Source organism: Simochromis diagramma, unplaced genomic scaffold (assembly GCF_900408965.1).
Source record: "Simochromis diagramma unplaced genomic scaffold, fSimDia1.1 OVJJ01000106.1, whole genome shotgun sequence".
NCBI lineage: Eukaryota > Metazoa > Chordata > Actinopteri > Cichliformes > Cichlidae > Simochromis > Simochromis diagramma.
This window is the reverse complement of record NW_024387121.1, coordinates 1332528-1353246: the sequence shown is the minus strand read 5'-3', so window position 1 is coordinate 1353246 and position 20719 is coordinate 1332528. Positions and strand designations below refer to the sequence as shown.

Here is a 20719-nt window from a genome sequence, read left to right as displayed (position 1 = left end):
GTGTATTTTACACGATCCTGGGTCAGTATAAGTATCATACAGTTTAAACGAAGCACTGAAACTTGCACATATTTATTATAGATGCACTGAAGCTAATCGAGATATTTGCTGTCAGTCTGTGGCTGCGATTAAACACTTTACTGGAAACTTTATTAACTAGTAACTTCATCAGTCATGACAGAAGCTAATATTTCTGTGCTAACATCGTTTAAACAGTAACAGCTTTACTCCAATATAAGCTAACGTTTACACCGTAACTTTAAGCTAGCACCATAAAGACGGTAAAACACGTAATAATATCTACAAATGCATCTTAAAGCTGTTATATTAGCACTCGGTGTATTACTAACATAACCACATTAACATTATTGACACTCGCTGACTTTTAATAGTCATTCTATAAATGCTGTCCGTTTAAACGGTCTTACCTGTACACACTGCATATCCACCGGATTCCAGCCAGAGTGGATTCTGGAGTCTTCCACGCTCCTGTTAGTGATCCTCCATCTGGATGGATGAGAACAACCTTCTGAACAATCTAGCAGGAGATGGCCCATATCTATGGGACTGATTCGTGCTAATAACGCCCATTGTATGGACTGATAACAGCCGAAGCGGGTGAATAAAGTCACCCAGTAGCTAGCTGTGCCTTTACCCAGCATACACCACTCCCTCCATAAATGCAATAAACGATACAAAAGTTTCGTTCTACCTGTTTTTCAGGTAGTTGTTTACATTATATAATTTATTGTGTTCTGTATACGTCACTACAATGTGATTTGGAAAATGTCTAAATATACCGACAACAGGCACTTCAATCGGAGGACCCTAGCCTGCGCGTCCATAAGTGAAGCAGAGGGAGCCTGACCATGCGTCACACGTTTGACGAGTTGGGAGTGAGATCGTGTTGGAAGTGACACAACTTCAACTTTATGAATGACACTGATTGATTTTATTATTTTGATATGATGTTGCATTTATTAATGATGGCTGCTGCTCCTGTCTCTTCCATCAGGTGAAGAATGCTGCTCATGCTCGTCCGGCAGGTCCTGCTTCTCCGGTCGCTTCTCCAGCCGCTCCTTCTCCTCCTTCAGTTCCTGTTGCTCCTGCAGGGACAGGAAAAACGCGTGTGAGCAGCGCCCTCTCGCTAATGCGCGAAAGGGCGCTGCTCCCACATAAAATCCAGGTGCACAAGATTACCCACTCTGAGCCCCTCCTGCGCGTGCGAGAGGGTGCCACACCCAGCCACCACTCAATCCGGACCACCTCTCGCATGCACACAAGATTATGCCACCCAGAGCCCTCTTGCACGCGCGCGAGAGGGTCCCACACCCAGCCACCACTCAATCCAGGACACCTCTCGCACGCGCACTCAGGAACGTATGCGCGAAAGGGCGCTGCTCTCACGCCATCATATACAATTCAAACTCATCCTCGCAGGCATACGAGATTACCCACTCCGAGCCCCTCATGCGCGTGCGAGAGGGTGCCACACCCAGCCACCACTCAATCCGGACCACCTCTCGCACGCGCACCAGATTACCCACTCAGAGCCCCTCTTGCACGCGCGCGAGAGGGTGCCACACCCAGCCACCACTCAATCCGGACCACCTCTCGCACGCGCACCAGATTACCCACTCCGAGCCCCTCTTGCACGCGCGCGAGAGGGTGCCACACCCAGCCACCACTCAATCCGGACCACCTCTCGCATGCACGCAAGATTACGCCACCCAGAGCCCCTCTTGCACGCGTGCGAGAGGGTGCCACACCCAGCCACCACTCAATCCGGACCACCTCTCGCATGCACACAAGATTACGCCACCCAGAGCCCTCTTGCACGCGCGCGAGAGGGGCCACACCCAGCCACCACTCAATCCGGACCACCTCTCGCACGCGCACCAGATTACCCACTCCGAGCCCCTCTTGCACGCGCGCGAGAGGATGCCACACCCAGCCACCACTCAATCCGGACCACCTCTCGCATGCACGCAAGATTACGCCACCCAGAGCCCCTCTTGCACGCGTGCGAGAGGGTGCCACACCCAGCCACCACTCAATCCGGACCACCTCTCGCATGCACACAAGATTACGCCACCCAGAGCCCTCTTGCACGCGCGCGAGAGGGGCCACACCCAGCCACCACTCAATCCGGACCACCTCTCGCACGCGCACCAGATTACCCACTCCGAGCCCCTCTTGCACGCGCGCGAGAGGATGCCACACCCAGCCACCACTCAATCCGGACCACCTCTCGCATGCACACAAGATTACGCCACCCAGAGCCCCTTTACACGCGCGCGAGAAGGCACCACAACCAGCCACTACTCAATCCAGGACACCTCTCGCACGCCCACTCAGGAACGTATGCGCGAAAGGGCGCTGCTCCCACGCCATCATGTAACAGGGTCATAAATCACATTGTTATAATTACACAAAATGTGTTCTAAACCCCCAAACTGCTCCTTTTATACCTGACTTTTAGGACCTCCAAGCCTGTAGTTGTGTTCATTATCAGTTAGAGCCCCTCCTCATTCTTTTCTTCTTCTTCTTTGGTGCAATACTATAAATACAGTGTACCCCTTTTGCCTCTCCCCTTTTTCTACAATTCCCCTGTGGGAGAGGTGGGTGTCATTTCTTTCCAACACCTTAAAAACACACATAATTCATATTTAGCCACCCTGATGTTTATGATTGTGATGTTAGTTCAGTTATTGTCATTATTAAGCCTGTTTTTGTAAGATGTGATAAGTGTGTAGTATGTATGTATCATAAATGTGTTTTAGGCGCCATAGATGCTAGCATGAATGTATACTCCTTGCTAGCTTGGGAGCTGTGGTGGGTTGAGCTAACCCTCTTCCCCACTGTTTGTATTTGGTCTAGGAGCTGGAGTGGGCAAATTATTTACTTGGAGGTCTTTCTTTCTTTTACCTTTTTTATCAGGTATGTCGGATTTCATGTTGTTGTTTTTGTTTTATCTTATGTCAAATATGTTACGTGTAAATGCATATTTTATGTTTAATGTAAAAATAAATGCCAGCCCTTTTTCTACAATTCCCCTGTGGGAGAGGAGCTGGAGTGGGCAAATTATTTACTTGGAGGTCTTTCTTTCTTTTACCTTTTTTTATCAGACACAACGCAGAATCACACCGGTTACACTTGGTGCCGTGACCCGTCACATCGCCAATCCGCGATCCACCCCTCCTCCTTCTGCTGCCGCTGTTTTCCCGCCTCCTCTCTGCAGCTGTGTCCCAGGATCCTGTGCCCTGCGCTTTGACTCACAGGTTTTTATAACGAATGTGTGATCGATGCCCTGCAATTTGGCTTGCAGGCATCTCTGTCACGTGTGAACTTAAAGGGCAAATACGTAGGTGATCATTTTTGTCACTGTTTCATATTGTTGCTTCAAATTATACAGGCGCGGATTGTAATTTATTTATAAATTTCTATTGATATTGGCTTTTACAGCCTGTTTTACTTGAGAGGAGGAAACAACATTTTATTTTATTTTCTATGGTGTTTTGATTCCTTGATGTTTTTTTTTTCTTCTCCCCACATTTCATTGTTTTGTGAAGTTTTGCATAATTGTGTGTGGGGGTTAGGCTCAGTTTTTTTTTTGCTGTTAAACAGTGATATCTCACTTGGGCCAACATGTTAAGTGAGGAAACTATGGATAGCGCTTTGCCTGATCTGTTCTCTGCGGGGAGTAATATGACCTTTGGTTTGGGGAGGGGTCATCAGATTGCTCCAAAGTGTTTTGGGAGGGGTAGGCCAGTAGTCCCGGGTATTGGTGCCCACACTGTAGACCAGTCAGTGATGCACTCACCATTAATGCCAGCAGCTAGCTCCACACCAGCTGCTTGCGAACGCCAAACACACACCCAGGCTGTCACTAGTGACATGTTGAGCAGCTTGATTACTGACTTAGCAAAGCAAATTGGGGAAAATATCACATCCTCTCTTAACTCTATGCACCAGCCAGCCCCCACCCAACCACAGTCTCCCCAGACTGTGCCCTCGAGCTGCAATGACCAGTCCCAGCTGAAGGTTGTTGTTCAGTCAGACACCAAAGCTCCACCATACTTCAAGGGTGACAACACAGATCTATTTCCCATCAGTGAATGGGAGGACATGATGAGATGAGACTGACCTTATGGATGGTGACGGTTGCACCCCTTCTCAGAGGAAAGTGAGATCCTTCCTTGGCATGGTGATGTTTTACCAGCATTTCATTCCAGGGTGCTCTCGTATTGCGAAGCCACTCTTTGCTCTAACTGCCGGTCAGAAGAGGACTAAAGGCTGCCATGGGAGTCGGAAACCTGGAACCTTTCGCAAGCTCACCCCTCAAGACTGGACTCCTGCTTGCGAGAAGGCATTTGAGGGACTCAAAGGTGCACTCCTCAGCTGTGCGGTGCTGGCACATCCTGATTTTGAGAGGCCATTCATCCTTTCAACTGACGCTTCCATGGATGGGCTGGGTGCTGTCTTATCCCAGGTGCCAGCTGGTGAGGAGAGAGCAAGACCTATAGCCTTTGCTAGTAAGTCTCTCAGCCGCAGTCAGGCCAAATACCCAGCACACCGGCTTGAATTTTTGGCTCTGAAGTGGGCTGTGTGTGATAAGTTCAGCCACTGGCTCAAGGGTCATCGGTTCACTGTCTGGACTGATAACAATCCTCTCACATACATTCTGACTAAGCCAAAGCTGGATGCCTGTGAACAGCGTTGGGTCTCTAAGCTTGCACCATACTGCTTTGAAATCAAATATGTTCCTGGAAAGCTGAACATTGTGGCAGACACCCTGAGCAGGGAACCGTTTGTGAGGCCTTTGGCCCAGCGCCTCCTGTCGGAGCCCTACTTTGAGCTGCTAGAGCAAGTCAGTGATGTGAAAGATGCCAGTGTCCAAGATGCCTTCCGTTTGACCTGTCAGCCCCAATCGATACGCAGTGCTCCACCCTCTGCTGTGCTTGATGTGTCTCTGTCAACTGATGACGTGTCTTCTCTCATGTCTTCCCTCTGTGAGTGGGAGTCTGCTTCTCGCCAGCGTGCAACATCCCTCGCTGGTCACCTGACCTCCATTAGTCCACCTGACTGTGATGTTACTCATGCGCTGTCCCATGCTGATCTCCTGTCTCATCAAACAGGGGATCCTGTGATCTCCAGAGTAGCCCGCTATGTTGAGCGTAAGCGCAGACCCTCCAGACGTGAGCGCTGTCATGAGAACCAACATACGTTGCGGCTCCTGAAACAATGGGATAAGCTCACATTCCTCAATGGTGTCCTCTACAGAGTCGTGAGGGACCCACTGACCAAACACAAGAGATTCCAGTTTGTGGTGCCTGACTCCCTAAAACAAGTGGTGCTGTCTGGCATACACGACAATGCTGGTCATCAAGGTCAACCTCGCACACTCTCCTTGGCTCGTCAGCGTTTCTTCTGGTATGATATGGAGAAGGATGTGCGCGATCATGTGAGAAATTGCCGCAGGTGTGTTCTCAGCAAGACCCCAGAGCCAGCAGCTAGGGCCCCGTTGGAAAGCATTAAGACCTGTGCTCCACTGGAACTTGTGTGCATTGACTTCTGGTCAGCTGAGGACAGCAACAACAAGTCTGTGGATGTCCTTGTGATTACTGACCACTTCACAAAATTAGCACATGCATTCCAATGCCTGGATCAGACAGCTAAGAGAGTTGCTAAAAAGCTCTGGGATGGATTCTTCTGTGTGTATGGCTTCCCTCAGCGCATTCACTCTGACCAGGGAGCTAGTTTTGAGAGTGAGCTGCTTGCAGAGCTTCTGGTTTTGGGTGGCGTTGCCAAATCCCACACTTCACCATACCACCCCATGGGTAATGGTACCACGGAGAGATTTAATCGCACCCTTGGAAACATGTTACGGTCCCTCCCCCCCAGATGTAAGCAGAAATGGCCGCAGATGATACAGTCCATGACGTTTGTGTATAACTGTACGGCACACGAGACCACCGGCTTTGCGCCATTCTACCTGATGTTTGGGAGGGTGCCAAGGTTGCCAGTTGACCTCATGTTTCGGGATGTCCTTCATGATGACACCATTTGTGACTATGATACCTATGTCAAGTCACTGATGGATGACCTGCGCTCTGCCATGCTCCGAGGCCAGGAACACAGCACAATGGAGCAGAGACACCAGTCTGACCAGTACAACAGAAAGGTGAAGGGTCTGCCTCTTTCACTAGGGGACCAGGTGTTGTTGGCAAACAAGGGAGTCAGAGGAAAAAGGAAGCTCTCTGACAAATGGGAACCTGTTGTGTACACGGTAGTTGACTTGGATCCTGCTCTTCACATCTGCCGTATCAGAGACAAAGAAGGTCATGAGCGTGTGGTGCATCGCAACCTGCTCCTTCAAGTTAACTTTTTGCCCTTGGACACAACACTGAATGACGATGCTGCACATCCTGCTGTGAGCGTTGTCAGTGGCCCCGCTGAGTCTGACCTGGATGGGTCTGTGACATCTTTTGGGGGCACAGGAGCTGTACCTCCTGCCACCCGTACTGTGGATTCCGTCTCCAGCATTGGCGAGTGTGATGACCGCACACTATCATGGATCCATCAGCAATCCGCCGCTGACCCGGTCGAAGATGGCGTTCATGAGACCCCTCCCATAATGGGTGTTCCTGATCTTGGTGGGCTGGCTGGTGATGGAGCCTCCCCAGGCTCCCCTGCTGCTTTCCCGTCCCACACTTTTCATTCTCTTGAACCCAAAAATGTGGACGTGGATCAAGGACTTACCACACGTTTTGGTAGAATCATTAAACCAGTTCGTCGCTTGATTGAATCAATGGCTCAACTTGAAACACTCCTTGGTGTTGAACCTGTTCAAGCAGCGGTTATTGATGTGTGAATTTGTTTATTTCTGTATGTTTTTCATTGCTATTGTTTTTGGAAAAGAATAATACAAGCACAGAGTTCATTGTATTTTGTCAGTCTGTGCAGTCTGATAGTGATGCCCATAGATATTATGGCCTGTTTTGTGTGGTGAAAATGGCACCTCATTTTGTCTATAGTGTGTCCTGGGATCTTGCTAGGCGCCGAGCGGGTCTCAGGTCTCTTATCCTCCTTGGAGGAAGCTATGTTGCTGATCTAATTCATTGTATATGTGATGTGAATTTGTTTGAGGCCACTGTATCTGTTATTGTGGGTTTATACTTTTTTTTTTTGGTATACTCTTTAAGATTTTGTGTAATTCTTGGGGGGTGAATGTAACAGGGTCATAAATCACATTGTTATAATTACACAAAATGTGTTCTAAACCCCCAAACTGCTCCTTTTATACCTGACTTTTAGGACCTCCAAGCCTGTAGTTGTGTTCATTATCAGTTAGAGCCCCTCCTCATTCTTTTCTTCTTCTTCTTTGGTGCAATACTATAAATACAGTGTACCCCTTTTGCCTCTCCCCTTTTTCTACAATTCCCCTGTGGGAGAGGTGGGTGTCATTTCTTTCCAACACCTTAAAAACACACATAATTCATATTTAGCCACCCTGATGTTTATGATTGTGATGTTAGTTCAGTTATTGTCATTATTAAGCCTGTTTTTGTAAGATGTGATAAGTGTGTAGTATGTATGTATCATAAATGTGTTTTAGGCGCCATAGATGCTAGCATGAATGTATACTCCTTGCTAGCTTGGGAGCTGTGGTGGGTTGAGCTAACCCTCTTCCCCACTGTTTGTATTTGGTCTAGGAGCTGGAGTGGGCAAATTATTTACTTGGAGGTCTTTCTTTCTTTTACCTTTTTTATCAGGTATGTCGGATTTCATGTTGTTGTTTTTGTTTTATCTTATGTCAAATATGTTACGTGTAAATGCATATTTTATGTTTAATGTAAAAATAAATGCCACCCCTTTTTCTACAATTCCCCTGTGGGAGAGGAGCTGGAGTGGGCAAATTATTTACTTGGAGGTCTTTCTTTCTTTTACCTTTTTTATCAGACACAACGCAGAATCACACCGGTTACAATCACATAAAATCCAGGCCCGTCCTCGCACGGGAACAAGATTACCCACTCCGAGCCCCTCCTGCATGCGTGCAAGAGCGCGCCATGCCCACGCGCACTAAGGAAAGGTCCATAACCTGGTCGGGAGGAGGGATTTACTAGGTTCAACGCTGGAACGTTGAACACTCTGAGCTACTCCTGCACGCGCGCAAGAGGGCGCCACACCCAGCCCACCACTCAATCCGGGCCACCTCTTGCACGCGCACAAGATTACGCCACTCGGAGCTCGTCCTTCAAATGGGCGAGAGGGGGCCACACCCAGCCCACTCCTCAATCCGAGCCACCTCTCACAAACCCACTGAGGAACGATCCATAACCTGGTCCGGGAGGGGGGGGAGGTTCAACGTTCCAGCGTTGAACCTCACACTCCGAGCTCCTCCTGCACGCGCGCAAGAGAGTGCCACACTGGCCCATCTCTTCCACGCGCAACAAGATTATGCCACTCCAAGCCCCTCCTACACACGCGCAAGAGGAGGCCACACCCAGCCCACCACTCAATCCGGGCCACCTCTCGCACGCGCGTCAGATTACTACTCCGAGCTGCTCTTGCACGCACACAGGATCACACCACTCCCACGCCACAAAAACACTCCGGTCCCCTCCACACTGAGTTTAGAGAAGTTCAACATTAACGTGGACACTGCATGTCCCCTTAACATTTCTACTTTAGCAAATGTCACCTGCCGAGCGGTCCTTACTGCACTCTTCAAAAGGTTTCAATCTATTAATAATACGTCAACATTCATTTGAACAAAACACATTCTAATAAAAATAATCGACCTGGTTTATGGCACAAATCTCACTTTTTTTTTTTAGGAAAGAGAAGCATTAAACTGTCAGTGTGGGTTTTCACCGATGGAAACATACAACTGACACAAATTCAAGTGTGATTTTAATTATGAAATAAAATTAAAACACACACACACACACACACACACACACACACACACACACACACACACACACACACACAGTTTCTGTAGCCAAACAACAAAAGATAACAGATCCTAAAATTTTCATTCCTCTTTGTTAGATTTTAGCAGTTACTCAGAGTCTAGCGGCAGGAAAATGAACACAAACATGGTTTGTGTAAGAACAGGCTGTAAGATAGTACTTGCTTTGTCATATCACACTAAAGGGATTACAGAATGTGAGCACCCATGTACAAATGCCTCTGTCTACTAAGCCAAACTAACTAACTAACCGTTGTGTAAAAACCTGTACAAGTCCCTACTGTGTTTAGAAAAGTTTAACATTAACGTGGACACTGCATGTCCCCTTAACATTTCCACTTTAGCAATTGTCACTTGCCGAGCGGTCCTTACCTGAGAAAATGATCATTTTTCCTTTTCTCTCCTCTCTTTTTCTCCACTGTAATCCACAGCAAAGTGTATGTAAATCCTGCAAGCACTTTTCAAAATGTTTCATTCTATTAATGTTGCGATGACAACATTCATTTGAACAAAAAGCATTCCAAAGGCGTCTGACACATTTGCTAAGCTCCACCCCCGGTTGATGTTGAGAAGCAATAATCAAGCTGGTTTCTAGATTTCAAAATGTCATGTTTTTGTCATCTAAAGCTATAGCCTACTATTGTCACAAGGGGGCGCTCTGATGCAGTTTTGCGTTACGATGTCCTTATGTCTCGTGCACGGAAGCATTGGTTTTTTTTTCAGTTTTTAAAAACTTTATTTAGAACAAAGACAATGACAATCTGAAACAAACAGTGAATCATTGAATCTTTCACAACAGTATATCACACCTCCTTTTTTTTCTTAATCAGAGGATTATTGCAGCATTGTAGTTGGTATGTCACAGTCAAACTAACAATAATTGTAACTAAGTATATAAAAAAGTAAAAAATAAGTAAATAAATTAGAAAAAGATTAAATAACAAAAATAAAGGAGATAAGGGGGAGCATGAAAATCATTAAAAGTGAGGTCTTATTAATAAGATATATAGCTTAAATAAGGGGCTAAGTGAGAAACGTTCTTCTAAAAATTTATGCAATTTAATTGCCTGGGGCTTATTTATTAGCTTCAGAGATTTACGCAACAGGGAAAGTTCATTTTTAAGAGCAAGCCATGAAGGGGGGATTTGGCATATCAGCATTTATGAATGTAATATTTTGTTGTAATAATGAGATTGTTTACTAAGAAGTCTCTATTTTTGTCCTTGAGGATTACTCCTATTTGAATATTCTGAAAAGACCAAAAACCAACATTTGTAGACCAGGACGATATTAAGTCATGGGGAGATTTCCACACATTTTGGATAGTCACACACCCATAAAATATGTGCTCTGTTGTTTCCAAAGTTGTTTTACAAATATAACAATTGTCTGACACAAATTCAAAATTTTCTTTCATGAATTCATTAGAGGGGCCGATGTTTTTTGTAGTTTTAAAATGAACTGTTTTAAATTTGGGGGGTTGGGAATTTTAAATATTTAGTTCTGATCAAAGAAATCTCAGATTTGTTATAATCTTTTAGAATGAGTGAGTATTTTGTCCTACTTGGATATAAGGTGTTAACCAAATACTTCCTCAAAAACTGATTATTGCATTTTTCATTAACAAGGTCTGGACCATCTAATTTAATTTTACGTAAATTTGGAGTTGGTATATTTAAAATGTTGTTCTTTATCGCGTTGATAAAAACTATCGGGATATTCTGTGAAACTTTTTTGTTGAGCTCAATTGAGCAACTCGTGCTATGTTTCTCATCAAACCTGTTTAATTCAAGTATATTTCTGTTTTCATCCATTATATGTGTGACAGACCAAATTTGTTTTGTCATTCATTCTTCCACAAACATAGATTTCCCCCGATTCAATATCACCCTATTATTCCATAGTGGAATGTCGTGGGGACTAAAGTTATGTTTGAACATTAATTTCCAGTTTAACAAAACTTGTTGATGAACTTTGTTGAAAATAAGAGAAGGTATCAAGAACCAGATCTCATCATCATTGTTTAGCCATCTAATCTTTAACATTCCCTTCATTATTTCAAAATCAATTGCTTTTAAAACCCCCCTCTTCATAGTCTTTTATAAAGTCCCTGCTTCTGATATAGTGAAGTGTTTTTCCATATGAAATTTAAACGAATCTTATTGATTTCTTTTAATATCCTTGGTGGGATGGCTAGGGAACAAGCTGGACAGATTCATCTGGACAAAGATTCAACCTTGGTTAACATTATCCTGCCGAACAACGTTAAATCTCTCTGTAGCCAATTGTTTAAAGTGTTTTTGCATTTGTCAATTGTATTCTGAATATTCTTTTCTTCACTGTCAGCCATGCATTTAGTTATCCAAATTCCAAGATATTTGATTTCATTTTTGACAGGTATATCATACAAGGAGGAGTGAGAACAATTATGGATACTCAGATTTCGCATTTGTCCAGGTTCAGGCGTAGTCCAGAAGCATCAGAGAAAATCTTTATGGTATCTAAGGCCAAGGGAATTTGTTGGATTTTGGAATTTGGCAGTCAGTTTGCATGCTTATTCTTAGTATGGTTAACTAATTGGAATTTCAAATATGCAGTCTAATGATTTAATATAAAATTAAATATTTGGCTGAATTGTTTTATTTCCATACAGCTGAATTCTCCACATAAAACTAAAGTAAATGTTTTTTTTTAAAATAATTTCACCTGAGTAACTGTGTTATTTAAAAGATGTCTGTTGCGATTGTGTGCCTTTAGCATCATCTTTCTGTGATGTTACATTCTTTGTTGGTCTGCTTGTTACAGCTGCTGTGGACATTTCGGCCTAGTTTGTTGTGAGCATGGGGGACTGTGCAAAATTTACAGTGAACATGTGGTAATTTGCAGACCAGATTAAAATTCGCAAAGGCTTCGATTTTGTCATTTCCTTTTAGAGGGAGATGAGTTGAAATTCCTTGTTTCGGATAAGGTATGAACTGAGTGACTGAAAATCAAACAAAACTTTTCCCCACCCCTAAATCCTGTCCTGTCTGGCAGCTTTTGCAATCAAAATTAGGATCTGTTGAACCAAATACATTTTGCTTTTCCAAGATGAGCTCTATAAATTGCATATAGGCTTCTCTTGTTTCTATTATCTTTATTTCTTCATTTCTTCAAAACCTTCCCCAATTTAATGTAGGTGACGTAGATTTACAAAACAAGCACTGGTACCCTGGATGTTATCAGTTTTCATATGAGCATGTGGGATAGGTGATGGCCGGGTCAAGTTATGTCACACTGGTCTCCTGTTTACCAAGAAGACAGCTGAAGACGATATATATATATGATTTGTTTAAAAAACATTTTGCTTTTAAAAATAACATTTGTTTACCCGTCGCAAATTTTGACGTGATGCGTAATAGATGCGACCCGGAGGAGTTTTCGGTTTGGACCCATACTGCGCTTGCGCAATGATAGGAGTCCTTGGCTGCTCGGCCTGCTGTAGGTTACGGATCCAGTGAGAGTGCACCGACAGAATGCAGAGCTGGACACAGTTATACCGCTCCCTGGCCACGGTAAGCAGTCATATTATTTTCGCGATAACAAGTATGCGAAATCCGGATGTGTCGTAAACTGTCCTGCGTGCTGCAGATCTAGAGGATAGGGGAAATTTTAGACCTGCGGCCCGCACCTGGCTAGCTACTCGGCTAACAGCAGAAGGCGAACCAGACTGTACTGGAAAAGACATGCAATTTGGAGTTGTTGTGGTTATCGATGTCTAAACACGTTGCTTGGTTTTCAGTTGATGTTTTTCCTATTCATATACCTTTTTCATTTTAATTCGGCATGAGTTAGACTAACAACCTTACCCACATTTAAACTAAATCACGACTTTTCTGGTTAAATATTGCCGCAGTATTTTGAAGTAAAACCTGCAATGAAAAGAAGCGTGATATTTGTATTCTGCTAATATTAAAGGGGCTTAAATCACACAAAGCTAGAAGAAAAGCATCTAGGTTCTATGACTTTACAGTTGACATTTCCCACTCTGGTGTCGTGTTAGCTCGCTTAGCTGTTTAGCAGCGGTTGCCTAACTCATAATTTATGTCGTAAGCTCAGCTGTTGTCTCACAGCTTCACGGCGAGCATCAGATTATTCCGAATTGTTTCGGGGCTTTTAGAAGCTTTGTGACTCTATAACACTTAAATAGTAGTTATTTGCTAACTTGGTAGTCTGCTAGAGGGGAAAGTTTCAGAGTTGCTGGTGGACAGGCTGAGGGTGTCCTTGCTGAGAGCTGGCACTGCAACAGCAGCTGAATGTGGTACAATTCCATGAAAACAAGTGCATGAGTCTAAATATTAAACTAAATATGAAAATTCAAATGTTAGTTTAGTAGTTGAGTTTGCTCCTTCGTGACTCACTAGGCTTCAGTATCTTAGTATGCAGCTTTAAAAGGAAATAGTAGTGACGTAAATAGAAATTATTAAGCAGCAGATTACGGAAGTGAGAGAAGCCACTGAAGACAGATGCTTTTAGTTTGCAAAGTTGGCTTGTGATGCACTATAACATTGTTTTGTGTTGCATTGCCTAGTTGTATTGTGCATGCGTATTTTCTAACTGTGCATTTCGTTTGCTTCACAGCGGAGCCACCACCTGCCCTGCAAAGTGCACGGAGCTGCAGCGCTGTCTGTTCGTACCTACGCTGACAAAGCAGCAAGTACGATTGTGCTGTAAATCTTATCATAGGACTTTATTTGTGGCACAGTGTTTACTGAACTTTAGCCACATGTTTGTGCGGTTTGATCTCTGATGTTTGTATCAAAGCAGTCTCATAATTCAGACTTGCAGAGAGTCTCGGGTGCATGATTTGGGTGGGGATAGGACTTCATGGGCTATGTAAAGAGGGGTGGTAGAGAGCTTGCATTAAAATGTTCATTTACATACACCAGACCTTAATCATGTAGTTTTCTCTGGTGGTGTAAAGTCATGCTAAAAGCTGCTGTGTTGCCTCTCTGCAGTTGATGCAGACGTCACAGTGGTGGGCTCCGGTCCAGGAGGCTATGTCGCTGCAATCAAAGCTGCACAGCTCGGCTTTAAGGTAACCCACCTGCTCGACAGATATCCTGCTGTCTAAATCCCACAGATGGTCACAAGTGGAAGTTTTTGGTGAATAATGTATCCCCGTCTCTACATTTGTTATTTTTGGACAGACAGTGTGTGTCGAGAAAAATCTCACACTCGGCGGGACTTGTCTCAATGTCGGCTGCATCCCCTCGAAGGTAACAAACTGCTTTTAATCACCACAAATTCACAGGTTTGTTTGTAAGAGGTTTGATCAGTATGATCATTTTACAGGAAGGAGAGATACCAAGGATGTTTTTATCTTGGGTTTGGTTTCTCTTTCAGAACTTGTACACCTTTCGTATAAAAGTAATCCAGTGATGGTTTTCTATCCATAGATATATTATAAAGGGCAAATGCTTCCATGGAGCACATTTGAGTAGTAGAGCCAAAAATTTTGCCAGAAAGAATAGCAGCACATACCGGTAGCATCTTTTTATTGTCTTGATGAATTCAAAAATAAGCCAATACTTTTGGATTTATCCAAGCAGAGTGGGAAAAACATTTTCCACTTCATAATAAGGACTAAATTTCACAGAGAGAGGAAAGCAGAACAAACTTCACCTAAAAATAACTTTTCAGTTTGGTGATGAGCACTGAACGTAAGATTGATTAAACTATATTGAATCCGTAAAATGATGCAAACGTGTATAAAGTCATTCCTCCAGCTGAATAAGCTGCTGTTTTGTTTCTGCAGGCTCTGCTGAACAACTCCTACTTGTACCACTTGGCTCATGGGAAGGACTTTGAAAGCAGAGGCATCGAAAGTAAGAATCACCATCAGGCTTTAAAGAGACGTTTTGTACATTTTGTGTAGTTCACTGATCCTTAAAGGGGGTTCATTTCCAGTTATGTGTTGTAATTTTGAGCTCTAGTAGAGCTTTGCATGATTCAAAGTTCAAAATAATCCTTCTTTATGTCATAGAGGTTTTTGTGCTGCCCCTCAGTTAATCCTGTCAGAAACAAGCTGTGTTAGCTCCCCTCGCTTTAAGCCAACCAACCCTCTTATGATTTGTTTGACCAGCAGTACATGCTCTGTGTGCCTGAAATGACTACAGTAGAGAAATCCATTGTCTTTAAACCTTTCAAGTAGATTTTTTTTTTAGCCAAGATTACACTGAAGGTCATTATTTGCAGCATTAGCCATATTTAATATAAGCATATACGTTATTATAACACTTGTGTCTGTATTCCTTAGTACTGCATACTGATGGCACAGAATGTGTGTTTTCGACAATACACTTTAATTGAATGTAACTTGTTTTTCCATCGGTTTCTTAGTTTGACATTTGTGACCGCATTGACAATAAAGTCTTTGTCTTTCAGTTTCAGGCATCTCGTTGAACCTGGAGAAGATGATGGCTCAGAAGAGTGGGGCGGTCAAAGCGTTGACTGGAGGAATCGCACATTTATTCAAACAGAACAAAGTCAGTCTTCCCTCTCTGCATTAGTGCTGGTTTACACAGATGCTACATCTGAACCACTTTTAACAGTGTCTGTGGTGTGACATCACTCCCCACAGGTTACTCACGTTAATGGTTTTGGAAGGTTAACCGGGAAGAACCAAGTGACCGCCACAACAGCTGATGGTACAGAGCAGGTCATCAACACCAAGAACATCCTCATCGCCACAGGCTCAGAGGTCACGCCCTTTCCAGGCATCCAGGTATGAGAATTTGTGACCTGTTCATACTTCATTTCACTAGTTGCAGGTTTTTTGCTTGTTGTATTTACCAAAGGAGGTGGAGGAGGCGAGGAAGGGACATGAAGAGAGGAGTCAGTGCTGCAGGTGTCTAACAAAAGGCGTCCTCGTCTCAAGAGCCTTATCATATCTCACACATGTCACCCTCCTTTCACCACTCCATAAGAACTCACATGCACTTGATTTTTAAAAGATAATTCTGGGTTGATTTTTAAAAGAAGTGTGTTCAAATATGTTTCTTTAGATTGATGAGGAGACCATCGTGTCATCGACAGGAGCTCTTTCCCTGAAGAAAGTACCAGAGGAGCTGATTGTGATCGGAGCTGGAGTCATCGGGGTGGAGCTGGTCAGCATCACTACAGACTGATTCACCCACAAACACATGATTATGTCGACTACATCGGCAACATTTCCTGCCTCAGCTCTGTTTCTTTAGAAAGGAGAGTTGCACTTGTCAGACGTGTGTTTGTCCTGCCATCCTGCAGGGGTCAGTGTGGCAGCGTCTGGGTGCCAAGGTCACAGCGGTGGAGTTCCTGGGCCACGTGGGTGGTATGGGCATCGACATGGAGATCTCCAAGAACTTCCAGCGCATCCTGCAGAAGCAGGGCCTCAAGTTCAAGCTCGGCACCAAAGTCATGGGAGCAACCAAGAGGCCCGATGGCAAGATCGATGTGGCGTGAGTGGAAAAACCAGACTCAGACTTTCAGGACTCTCTTTGATGCATTTTCTTTTGGGCTGTTTTACACCCATGTGCTATCTAAACTCATGAAATTTGAAATATGGCTGGGGAGCTTTGTCATGTAACCACGTGGGTATTATGCGTGTTTCAGGGTGGAGGCGGCAGCTGGAGGGAAGAGCGAGACTCTGACATGTGACGTGCTGCTGGTCTGCATCGGCAGACGACCTTTCACCCAGAACCTGGGCCTAGACACTGTCGGCATCGAGCTGGACAACAGGGGTCGCATCCCCGTCAACAACCGCTTCCAGACCAAAGTCCCCAGGTACCACCGAGCTCATGCTGCCAAATTTAAGCTAAAATGAAGTGATTGAATCTCTGAAAGCAGACTTACCAATTTGGTGCATCCTCACCAGTTTACCCCTGCTAAAATTTTGTCCAATTTTAAAAATATCAAAATCTCTAAAAATAGTAAGCACAAATAGATTAGTGTAACAGGAGAAATAAAGTAACAAGTCTGTTACGATAAGGCCGTTGATCGCGTCACTGGGATGCTCTGTTGCTCTGTAAGAGAACCTCTCTATGTATTTATGTAGCTGCTGAAGTCCTGGGTCAGTAAATGACCCAGACCAAAAAAATAAATTATATGTATCACTCCTTGCAAAACACGGCTCAGTGACATTTGTTCCCTCTTTGCTTCTTCCTCTCCTCTTTTAGCATTTATGCAATCGGTGACGTGGTTGCCGGGCCGATGTTGGCCCACAAGGCCGAGGACGAGGGCATCATCTGCGTGGAGGGCATGGCGGGCGGCGCTGTGCACATCGACTATAACTGCGTCCCTTCAGTCATCTACACGCACCCCGAGGTGGCCTGGGTGGGCAAGAGCGAGGAGCAGCTCAAAGAGGAGGTGAAAGTTGGGAAGGTGTTTTCTTCCAGCACGATGGATAGCCAGCTCTCTGGGTGCAGCGTTGTTCTTCTAGGGCAACTGAAGGAAATATCACTAAATCATTGTAGCAGAGATCATGCACAAAGTGCGCCACGGGCGACCGTGGCTCAGGGGGTTGGGAATCGCATCTGTAACCGGAAGGTCGCCGGTTCGATCCCTGGGCTCTCTGTCCTGGTCGTTGTGTCCTTGGGCAAGACACTTTACCCTACTTGCCTACTGGTGTTGGCCAGAGGGGCCGATGGCGCGATATGGCAGCCTCGCTTCTGTCAGTCTGCCCCAGGGCAGCTGTGGCTACAACTGTAGCTTGCCTCCACCAGTGTGTGAATGTGAGAGTGAATGAATAGTGGTATTGTAAAGCGCTTTGGGTGCCTTGAAAAGCGCTATATAAATCCAATCCATTATTATTATTATTATTATTATTATTAAAGTAGCCATGCAGCTTAAAGTGCTTTAAATGTAAATATGTGTCTCTGTTAAAACTAAGCTGCTTCAGACATTGACATCGGCCACCTGGTGGTGATATTTCCCAACATTTCAATCCAGATCCAAGCCAAAAGAAGGGTTTCATCCTGATTGTTTGTGCTTATTTATATTGTACAAGTGACAAACACAAACGTGACAGCCAGGAAGCGTCCCATAACTTGGGAAAAATGTGTGAAAAGTGCAACATTTAAAACTAATATTTCTGTGTCATTTCACTTCAGTCTGAGTCCTCCTCTCTTCTCCTCTACAGGGTGTCCTGTTTAAAGTGGGCAAATTCCCCTTTGCAGCCAACAGCCGAGCCAAAACCAACGCAGACACCGACGGCCTGGTGAAGATCCTCAGCCACAAGGAGACCGACAGGATGCTGGGAGCTCACATCCTTGGATCTGTAAGAGTTCATCAGCCTCCTTTGGACCCGCGTTAGCCTTAAATGTAAAAACATCTGTGTGGGTGGACTGGGTGTTAATGGGCTCAGACTGTCTTTGTAGAGGATCATCTACCCAATCAAATAGACATTGAGCACGTGGGAGGATGATGATGATGGGAATCGAGTGTTTACAGCTTTGGAGTGTTTATGTAGAATATCAGCCTCCTATGAAAATGGAAGTTAACGGTTTGTGTGTCTGTCTCATTACTGCATCTGTCCTAATAAACACTAATCCCAGACAGACACATGCGAGTGCTGTAAAACCATCAGGCTGGCTCTCGATGAACACACTTCCCCGTTAATGACCTTTAACTGTGTCAAGGACGAGACATCCATGTTTGTACTGCTCAGATTAGACTTACAGTAACTCTGAGGCGACAATAAAGCAGATATTTGTCAGTGCAAAGATCCGAGGAGTGCAGGTGGACTGACTGACATTCATGGTGACCCTGTTCCATGGAGTGTCCAGATCTCTGTTAACATCTCTGTCGGTCCTTTATTACAGCGGTCCCCAACCCCCGGGCCTCAGACCGGTACCGGTCCGTGAGTCGTTTGGTACCGGGCCGCGAGAGTTGAGGCTCAGGTGTGAAATGTATGGTTTTCAGGGTTTTTATCGGTTTTCAGCGTTATTTTGTTATCGTTTTTATTGTTAACTTGGTTTTCCTGGGTCTTTTCACGTGTGTTATGAATAAATTTTCTTTTTTTCGGTACCGGTACTAGTTTTATTTTGTTGTATTTATCCGCGACACCTTAAAGGCCGGTCCATGAAAATATTGTCGGGCATAAACCGGTCCGTGGCGCAAAAAAGGTTGGGGACCGCTGCTTTATGAGACCAGAAACGTCTTAGTGGAACACAGCTTTCCTTAAAGCTCTGTTACATGCACAATTACGTTTTTGTTTCATGTTTCTGAATGCGTCTCAAACTCCCCCCTTAAATTTGCTGGACAGTCTTAGACAGAAGATTGGTGCAGTGAACCCATGTGTAAAAAAAAAAATAAAATAAATAAAAAAAAAATGGACATGATCCCGATCAAGGGACTGTTTTTTCTCAGGCAGTCATTACCTTTCCATCACAGGGATAAGTGCCTGAATTAAGTGGCCAAGTTTGCTACTGTGTTTGTCTTGCTGCGCATTTGATTGTAATTACCTGACAAGTAAACTTGCTTGCTGGAAAGTTAATTGTTGTAACAGACCATGTGAAGCTGTTGCTGTTTACAGACCTGCTAAACCAGACGCTGCTGTGCGTTTCTCTGCAGGGCGCAGGAGAGATGATCAACGAAGCTGCTTTGGCCATGGAGTACGGCGCCTCCTGCGAGGACGTTGCCAGAGTCTGCCACGCCCATCCGGTGCGTTCTCTTCATCACACACGACACAGCATAGTGCACATGCACAGTTCTTAGTTTATCTTGTAGTAAAGATATGAGAAATTACATGACAAATGATAAGTCCTGTTGCACCGTGACCTCTTTCAAACGCCTTTCTCTTCGTCCTTCTCCTGCAGACGGTGTCTGAGGCGTTCAGAGAAGCCAACTTGGCCGCCTCCTTCGGCAAAGCCATCAACTTCTGAGCCGCCAGCCGCTGTCGCACCTTCAGCGGACATGACAGCGGAGAAACAGAAAAGCTGCGTGTCTGCTTCAAAAACCTTCTGACTTTGACCCACCTGGGATCCTCGGTGTTCATCCAGACTGTACCAGTTTAGCTCTAACGTTATTTAAATGTTCAATAAAATCATAAACGGGTGGTTTGGTGGGTAAATAAACACTGACTGCTGTCAGGCTTTTTGTTTTCCACACGTAGTTTAAAAGCTCTCAGCAGAGCATTATGCACTCATTTGCAGGTCAGAGAGAGATATGAATATTATTTTGGCTGTTTTGTTTGTGCAAGGAGACGGGGATGTCTGTTGTTTTACAGCATGGAGGAATTTAACACATCTGATGGGTAATCAGAGCAGGAAACTGGAGCTGCTCGAAGATTCACATCTGCATGTTTTCAATTTTAAAATGGATTTCTGGCTCATCTCAAATCGGTGACTTCATAGCCGGTGTGGTGGTGGTTAAGTTTATATTTCTTTCATGTTCACTCCGACTGATGTCACAGATTTGTGCAGAAACAGATGTGTGATAAGAATGAATGTGGCTCAGCTGCTGCTTCCTGTGTAACTAAAGTACTGAAGGACTCTTAGGTCAACATCAGCTCACATTTGGAGGGGAGCTGTTGATAGTTGCCGGGTGACTGTTTCCTACTCAAATTACTCTGCTGTGATTCGTTCTGGCCTGTATCTCACCATCTCAACCAATAAAGGCAGTTAAATCAGACACTGCTGTGTAGCTTCATGTGCCGACATTATTTTTGAAGTAACTTTCAGTGCAGATAGCAGCTCTTACACTGGATGATGTAGATGGGCA

The 20719-nt window shown here is 44.6% G+C and overlaps 1 protein-coding gene and 2 long non-coding RNA genes across 3 annotated transcripts; 1 reads left to right on the top strand and 2 right to left on the bottom strand.

Moving 5' to 3' along the window:
* Positions 1-929: 929 nt before the first annotated feature.
* Positions 930-9580, bottom strand: LOC120743368. Its single transcript, XR_005698168.1, has 2 exons — positions 9353-9580; positions 930-1106 (listed from the first exon to the last, which is right to left on the bottom strand). It is a non-coding gene; the product is annotated as an uncharacterized LOC120743368 (long non-coding RNA).
* On the bottom strand, positions 1166-2395 carry LOC120743367. The gene is made up of 3 exons (XR_005698167.1): positions 2158-2395; positions 1885-2103; positions 1166-1830 (listed from the first exon to the last, which is right to left on the bottom strand). It is a non-coding gene; the product is annotated as an uncharacterized LOC120743367 (long non-coding RNA).
* Positions 9581-12402: 2822 nt separating the features above from the next.
* On the top strand, positions 12403-20629 carry dldh (dihydrolipoamide dehydrogenase). The gene is made up of 14 exons (XM_040046971.1): positions 12403-12534; positions 13601-13676; positions 13978-14057; positions 14170-14238; positions 14778-14847; positions 15407-15507; positions 15603-15746; positions 16027-16128; positions 16268-16458; positions 16613-16783; positions 17176-17365; positions 18138-18275; positions 19571-19660; positions 19816-20629. Exons 1-14 carry the CDS (start codon positions 12496-12498, stop codon positions 19879-19881), a joined length of 1527 nt encoding a protein of 508 aa, XP_039902905.1. The 5' UTR covers positions 12403-12495; the 3' UTR covers positions 19882-20629.
* The last annotated feature ends 90 nt before the right edge of the window (positions 20630-20719 follow it).

Bases quoted from the DNA above. Each gene is read 5' to 3' on its own strand.
- dldh (XM_040046971.1), top strand. From the start codon at position 12,496: ATGCAGAGCTGGACACAGTTATACCGCTCCCTGGCCACG. The intron at 12,535-13,600 runs GTAAGCAGTCAT...TTTGCTTCACAG, and splicing joins TATACCGCTCCCTGGCCACG to CGGAGCCACCACCTGCCCTG. The intron at 15,508-15,602 runs GTCAGTCTTCCC...CACTCCCCACAG, and splicing joins ATTTATTCAAACAGAACAAA to GTTACTCACGTTAATGGTTT.